The sequence below is a fragment of the Fukomys damarensis genome, unplaced genomic scaffold, assembly GCF_012274545.1.
Source record: "Fukomys damarensis isolate Sample0158 unplaced genomic scaffold, DMR_v1.0_HiC HiC_scaffold_18, whole genome shotgun sequence".
In the NCBI taxonomy this organism is placed as follows: domain Eukaryota; kingdom Metazoa; phylum Chordata; class Mammalia; order Rodentia; family Bathyergidae; genus Fukomys; species Fukomys damarensis.
Window position 1 is genome coordinate 37,514,988 of NW_022900930.1, and position 8,239 is coordinate 37,523,226.

The 8,239-nt window shown below is 41.1% G+C and overlaps 1 protein-coding gene across 1 annotated transcript in view; it reads right to left on the reverse strand.

Moving 5' to 3' along the window:
* The window catches only part of Cpe (carboxypeptidase E), a gene marked incomplete at its 5' end in the record, with an annotated part of 109,789 nt that overhangs the window by 18,210 nt on the left and 83,340 nt on the right, over positions 1-8,239 (reverse strand). The window contains 2 exons of the mRNA XM_010629900.1: positions 3,867-4,034; positions 6,050-6,246. Coding sequence (XP_010628202.1) covers positions 3,867-4,034; positions 6,050-6,246 — 365 coding nt within the window. The remainder of the gene's footprint in view (positions 1-3,866; positions 4,035-6,049; positions 6,247-8,239) is intronic.

Consider the following 8,239-nt stretch of genomic DNA (forward strand, 5'->3'; position numbering starts at 1 on the left):
GTCCAGGTCAAGGCTCATGTGCTGAGCCCAGATAACATGGAGGTGGCCAGGCTGTGCGCTCAGGGCAGGTGAGAAATGAGAGAGCAGGAAGAAGTCTGGGGGAAGAAAACGAGGTCTCCATCCTCAGAGGTTCAAAGGAGCAAGGAATCTGTGCCCGTCCCAAGTGGTGAGTCTCAGGAACATCCCCAGAATCAGCACCACTGGTACTGGCATTCCTGACCCAGGGTTCCCAGCCCACCAAACCAAATGATCCCTGAAATTTAAAAATCTCTAGGAGGGCTATAGATATTAAGCGGAGAAGGATTGGGAAAAAAGGAGGGTATGTACTGACGTCAATGAAAGACCTACTAAACGTCTCCCACTGAGTAAGGTCAAAGCATTACCTCGTTCTTAACAACAAAAATGGAAAAACGGAAAGATGAACAAAAAATAGGAATTGATTGACTATAAAATAAACAAATATTGCTTATGTTCCAGAAAAGGTGCGATAATTTTGGCATAGGTCTCCTTAGGAAAAGATGTAGCATCGAGAATTTTTTTTCAGCTTTAATTGAGTTTATTGGTACATTTTAGGGATCCAGTACAGTTACATTCATTGTTGGGATCTTGTACCTCTACATGACAAGTCTTGATTCTCATTTTTTCCCCTTGTCCCTGCCCTCCCTTCACCCCCTCCTCCCCTCCCCATCTACAACCACTTTATTTTCATCTTTTCATTATCTCACATTTTTTTCTTTTCCCTTATTACCCTTCCCCTACCCATCCCACCTTCCCTACACCTTTAGCTCCTTTGTTCCCATTTCTCAATGTCAGTAATCTTATTAGGATCTTATGTATTATTGCAGATTATTCACACCAGAGAAACTATTCGATATTTACACATGTGTGACTTATTTATTTCACTTAGGAGTATATCTTCAATATGTATCCATTTTCCTATGAATGAATCTAAACCAGAGAAAATTCGATATTTACACATGTGTGACTTATTTATTTCACTTAGGAGTATATCTTCAATATGTATCCATTTTCCTATGAATGAATCTATTTTCTCGTAGGAATTTTTAAAATAAAAGCTCCTCCTAAAAAAATACCGTGACCATCTTCTAAGAAGTGTTGCCTGAGCTAGAAATACGAAAACATCTAGTATAGAGATTATGCAAATACGGTACGGATTCATCTGAGGAAGGAGGCCGTGCTGCCTGGAAAGCTGCCAATCAAATACCCTGTCAACCTGAGCTTATTCATGTTCTCCTCTGTCACGTGACAGGCAGAATTCTCCTCGAGTCTCCGTTTTAACAAAAACAGCATAAGCAGGTTAATACAAGCAGTGTGGCATGGTGAGCGAGTACCGGACTCAGCTTCCAGAACAGCGTGTGCATTCTGTCTTGCCCCTCGGGCTTTATCACAGGACGGCTCCCTCTTCACCCTGTCCCACTGACTTCCATCCCTGACCTTCTCCGGTGCAAGTGCTGGGAAACGACAAGTGCACCCGTGACTCGGAGGCAGGAAAGTCTGACACTTGCTTATCGGGTTTTGCCAGAGGCCTCCACCCTTGGCAACCCTTGTTCCAGACCAACCCCAGCTGACAGGTTCAGCCCACGTTTCCGGAATGAGCCGGGAGCATGGATCCCTAACAGAAAGCTGCAGGCCAATAATCCGGAGCGCTTGACTCCCGGACTGTGATGTGGTGAATGCTTGTCTGGAACTCCAGCTGCTGATTTTCAATGGCTACACTTTCCAGATACTGTGATGTATTTGTGAGGCTGGATAATGGGCCCTCAGCCTTCTACGTGTCAGACTCAGAGATGAGTTTTAATTCCTGCAAGCAAGGAGTAGAAGTCTAGAGTCAAAAAGAAAAACAATTGTACAAGCAAACAACTGAGGCTTGATGTAGATAGTACAGACATGTGTAACAATAAGCATCCCACTGGGCATGCGCACAGGAGAACCCTGAGGAAGAGCAGAGGAAACTCCCTCGGCAAGGGGACGTGGAAAAGCATTCTCGACAGCTGGGACAACTCATATGAAGACGCAGGCTGCTTAGAAAATGGTATGGTGGAGGATAAAACGGAGTAGGTACGACAAGAGCCACTGAAGCCAGACCAGTGGTAAGTCAGCAGGACAGCTGAATAATCTTGGGACTATAATAACCTGAGAAATTGTACTTCCCAGGCTGTTACTTAAGGAAAGTGAGATAGGAAGCAATGGGCAGGACTTCAAAGCAGCAGCCTGAGAGAAAAAGGGCAGGCAGCTGCAAGTTGGGGTGAAAAGAGGGATCAAATAAGAGAGGCTGTGGGTGTCAACTAACATGGCAACGCACAAGAGCTGACCCTAAACTCCCAAACTCACCACCTAGGCAGCTACTAAACTCTCCCCAGTCTGGAGACCCAACCCCTCCTGGGAAAAAATGCATAATAAATGATATTCCTTTGAGACTCCATGGGGTGAGATGTTTGGGGCTCTTGTCTGTGGAACAGCCAGCTTTGCTGTTTCTTTCCCAGGGCTGAGCTGCCTGTGGGCCCTATAAGAAACTCTCACTTCATTTTCATGTGAGCACATGTCTGCTTTACATCTTACACATGGCTACGGACCCACACTAGCCAGTGACAGAAAGTACCAGAAGGAGTTGATACAACAGAGCAGAACCTGCCTGGAGCTAAGAGCGGCTGCCAGCAGCCCTTTTCCAGCTCTCCCCCATCATGGGCTCAATTTGATTTTTCAGACTACTGAAAATAATGCAGGTTTGAAGGTACATCCAGTGCTCCGTGGGGATATAAATCCATCCATCCATCTAAGATCAGAGGCATCCAATGACTTTCCAAAGTTCACATACCAAGTATGGAGCCAGGATTTGACCCAGACCATTGCATCCTTCTGCCATATTGAGTTTTTACTTCATCTTCTGGGCAGAGGAGAACTGGCAAGGTTTTTTAAGCAAAGAAGCAATGATTCGTGTAGTTGAGGTGACTGAATGGAGTTGGGAAAAGATGGATACAAAACCAGGACAGGAAGCTGCTTCACCAGCAGAGAGAAGACTGATTTCAGAGGTTCAACTAAAGCCAGGGAAGGAGTTAGCTGAGGAAAGGAAGATGGGGAAAGCCAGGGAGGTCAAGTCACTGGAATGTAGGAAATAACAGCTGGTGAACGGTGGCCCAGGTGGAAAATCAAAAGCTTTGATAATCAGGATAAATGAAACAAGAGTGATCCCATGGGAAAATACTCCTTTCTGGACAAGCTGAGCCTGAGTTCCCAGGGGCCACCAGAAAAAGGAACTCAGTGAGCAAATACAACAGAAAAACAGATCCTGGAAGGTCTGAAATTGGTGATGGGGATGCAGGAGAACCTGTCCCAAAGCTCAGACTGAAGGCTCGGGAAAAGACAGGAACCTAAGAGCCAGGTAAAGGCATCAGATGGGTCCCTGAGGAAGGCCAGTATCTGATCTGTGACAGAAGAAGCAGAGAAAGAAACTAATTAGTTATTTGAAGGCAGAAGAGACAGGAAACAGTGGAGTTTTGTAAAGCAAGGGAGGAAAAGTTCTGGAAAAGAAGACAACGCTCAACACTGGAATGCTGCAGGAGCTGCTGATTAGATGAGCTGATAAAAGACCTCTGAGAGGGCTGCAGTGACTTTCTAAGACCTGCTTTTCTCCCTTGTCCCCTCCCCAGCTCCTGTTCTGCACCCCATGCCGAACACCAGGGAGCAGGGCTAATTTCCAGGTTCAGCCCCTCCAGGCCCCGCCTTCAGAGTCTTGGGTCCCACAGGAGCTTGAGGTCACTTTTAGGCCCTGCATTGTAACACAGATGTTCAAACATAGTTCCTTCCGCTAGAGACAGACCCCCAAGAAAACCAAACATGATCTCTACCTTTGCATTCTGATCCACAATTTTCTTCAGATTTTTCAACAGATGATTATTTGGACCACCTTCTTTCTCATTGACATAAACTATCCTATCCAGGTCTGGGAAGTTCCGGTTCAGATCTATTCCTTGGGAGTTGCTACGACCCACAAACCAGTCCTTGAGCTCACCAGGCTAAAAAACAGTCAGAGAAAAATAATCAGTTATTAATTATTTTTGTCACTGTCTACATAAGGTCTCCACGAATGCTTTTAAAAAACAATTGATTATTTCAACAATATTCTCTCCTAATAGCATTTTAACCACTTTACTGATATAAGCAAGAAAGTATCAGGTTTAATGTATTATGGATATTTGGACAATATCTCCAATGAATAATAATTTAAATATTAATACTAATATTTCTGAGATATTTATCAGATAAAAGCATGTCATTCTAAAATTAGATTGAAGTGAAATGTGCATTCTCTCAACCTATTTTTTAAATTTTTAAAATAAGATTAGAAGCTCAAAAACAAGATGTTTTATTTTAATATCATGTATCTCTCTTGTAGTCTCATCCAAAAACAAGAAATCCAAAGATTTCTTTCAAAATCTTGAAAGAAAAATTTGGAATATTTTCACCATAAAGAAGATTTTAAGAGATAAATATTTTAGTCTGATTAAATGTTACCACAATAAATGCTCGTATCAAAATATCACATTGTGCCTCCCAAATATGCATAATTCTATGCATAATTCTATCTTTAAAGTAAATTTAAATTTTTAAATTTTTTTTTTTAAATACAAACTCTAGCCGGGGATTTAGCTCAGTGGTTTGGTGGCCTGCCTTGCAAGCGCAAGAACCCAAGTTCAATCCCCGGTACCAAAAAATAAAAAATTAAATAAAAATTAAAAATAAGACAAGCTCTAGAAGTTCCAAGGCTTTAAAAAGACTGAGGAATTTCTACCCAATTTAAACTCTTTACTAATGATACAACCTGAAAAACTAATGAATTTTCAAGATATTAGTTTTAATTTATAAAATTAACTTCTTGTTTAGTATTAAATATTACATAAGCAAAATATATTCAAGTATATTTATGTATATTTATTTTATATATTTAATATAATTATTTTGTAAATATATATTATATAACAAAAGTAGCATATTTTTTAAAGTTATATATGCTTAGGTACCTCAGCCTATGAGGAATAAAAAAATCTACAAGACAGAAATTAGCAAGATAATCTCTGTCCACTTACAGTTATGAATGTAACCTTAAAATATTATATATTTTACTTTTATGTTACTAGAATTATTCTCTCATAACTTTAGGAATTATATTAATTTTATACTTAATTGTTTAAAATTCACTCTCTGGGACCTATAGGGTTATTGGCTCTTCTTAACTTTAGGTAAACATGATATTTACTTTAACCTGTTCCTATAAATAAGAAAATTATCTCAAACTGTACACAACAGCAAATATAATGCCCCATTCCTGTCCAATATAAATGGAAATGTGGGCCATATTATCTTCTTTAAAAAGCCATTAATCTCCATCTTAGCAGTTGAAATGTATAAAGGTATTTTTTTTGTTTAGATATAGGGTCACTTTTTTGCCTTTTTTTAAACTTTTTTTATCACTTCTAAAACCAACCATTAAACATCAGTAAAACATTGACCTAGCCAAAAGTAATTCTTGTTTGAATACAGTAGAGGGCGCTATAACACCGACTCATCTACAGCATTACTCCAGGACAGGAAGCATCCTTCAGTACTTTTAGAAGGCAATTTACCTGGTCACAAATGGTGAACAAATTTTGTTTTGTTTAACAATGCATAACCAAAAGTTATTAAAATGCTAACTTCTTTTAAAATTTTTTCCATTCACAATCTGCTGAAGAAATTACCCCCTTACATTTTTCTTTTCAGTAAGCGCTGTATGCAATTCCTTTTTTAAATTTACTTTTGATTTTTATTGTTTAATAGCATACATTTGCAGTACGTAATGACTGCATTCCTCATGGGGAGTTGGTACATGTGCATAACATATTCTAAAGAGCAGTCGAACAATGGGTCACTTGTACTCTTAGCTGCACCGCCTGCAAGCTTTCCTTGAGGACATGATGTACAGAGAACCACATATGTATAAACATACTCAAAGAAAACAATGAAGAAAGCATGGCTAGTGCCTCACACTTACCCGAGACGCTGCCTTCTCAAAGCCATCAGGGTTCAGCGAAGGCATGATGTGAATTCGAGTGCTGTGGATCAGGTTCACAATTGTCTCGTTCCCCTTCTGGTATTCATTGCACAGATACTGGGCCAAGAATATGAGCAGTTCTCGTCCAACTGCCTCATTACCGTGCATATTCCCAACATATTTAAATTCGGGCTCACCTAAAATACCCAAAATACATGGCATGGAAACATTTTCTATAACACCAATGAGAAGCCTAATGACATGCCGTACCCACTTTGTTGCATATGAACTAATTTATTACAAATAGCCAACAATTTCTTTTCCCTCTAAAATTGATGATTTCCTAAGAAATCTCCCTCCCTTAAATGGCCCTTGGAGATTGCTCCAAATGTGTCCACACAAAATTCATGTGGTGAAGGCCTAACACCCAGTGTGACTGTTTGGAAATAGGGCTGTTAAAAGGTAACTAAGTTTCAAAGCAGTCAGAAGAGTGGGACCCTAGTCCAACAGGACTGCTGTCCTTGTAAAATAAGATACCAGAGGTCTCTTTCCCGTCTGATCTGACAACCATGTGGGACACAGCTAGAAGGTAAGCTCCTGCCAGCTAGGACAAGAGGCTCTACCAGAAACCAGCTCTGCCGGCACCTTGATCTTGGACTTCCCAGCCTCCAGAACTTCGAAAAAATAAAGTTTTGTACGTCAAGCCACCCTGTGTGTGATATTTTGTGATGACAATCCAACTAGGTTACTACACAAACCCACTGCAATACTATCTGTACCTCACTACCTGTCTCCTGCTCATTAAATACTGTATTGTGTGTGTTTTCACTTAATTTTCACCAAAAAGTAAGCATTATGATCCATGGAGAAACTGAAGTTCAAACTGCTCAAGAAGCCTGACCATAGTTACACTGTCCATAAGGCTAAGATCCAAATGTTGGTCTCCTGTCTCAGTCAAAAATGTATACTTCTTTAGCTCCCTGAGCCATACAGATTAAAAAGAGTTAGACGGAGCTGGGCATGGCAGTGCACACCTGTAATCCCAGCACTCGGGAGGCTGAGACAAGAGGATCGCTGTGAGTTCGAGACCAGCCTGGGGTACATAGTGAGTTCCAGGTCAGTCGCAACTACATAGCGAGACCCTGTCTCCAAAAACAATAACAACAAAAAAGAGATTGTATTGATTTGAACCCCGGCACCACTTTTTACTGACTGGCTTCTACAAATCATTTCAGCTCTCTGGCTCTGTTGCCCCAATTAAAAAATAGAGCTAACAATAGTTGAGCTCAAGAGAAAGGTGGTGACGGAGAACTAAGTGAAATAGTGAACATAAATGCCTAGGACAGTACTGCAAAGGGCAGTTGCGGTGTGTTTGGACGATGACTTTTAGAATGATGATTACGTCACAATATCTTGTTGTTACGAGGTGCTTTGCCACACGTGCTTCTAATTTTCTCTTTGTAAGGGTCCACAAAAAAGAGAAAGACAGATATTTTTATTATCGTGGTGGTACAAATGCAGCCTGTCGAGGCTATGCCGCACTGCGAGCTCGAGATTCAGACACAAATCATGGCTGCCCTCTCTGCTGTCCCACTGCACCCTGGGAAGAGTCACGAGCTTGCAGATCCCAGAAGTGAAGGGATTATTACTAATCCTGCTCTTCTACTCCTTCGTGCTTCATCCATCCCAGGGGCCCAATGTCTGCCGTGGAAAGGATTCTCCCATTAAAATCACTGAGGCTGCTCCTCTTGGTATCAGAAGGGAACTTGGGATTCTTTTTCTCTTAAATATTCTTGACATGAGATCTCTGAGTTTACAAGACAAATGACTGCTCATCACGGGAAAGCACGCCTTCGTGTGACCTTTCACCCTGTGTGTGTGCTGATCTTAATTATCTAAGGGTCCGCTGGGAGAGGATTAGTGCTATTTATATCCCCTCATTTTTTTTCTAACTTTAGGGGAGAGTCTCCAGTAATCCCACCTGAGGACTTGCCCAGAAGGTAGAATGAGAAAGGTATGAAAAATGTTTTCTTTGCTTCTGGTCTTCAAAGTAATAATTCCTCCCTTTCTATTAAATGAAAGCAATTTACACTTTCCCTTAGTGAATATGTTCATCTGATTGAAACAGAGAAAATTGCAGTATCCCACTGAGACAGAGAGGGAGGGGGAGGGAGAGAGGGAGGGGAGGGG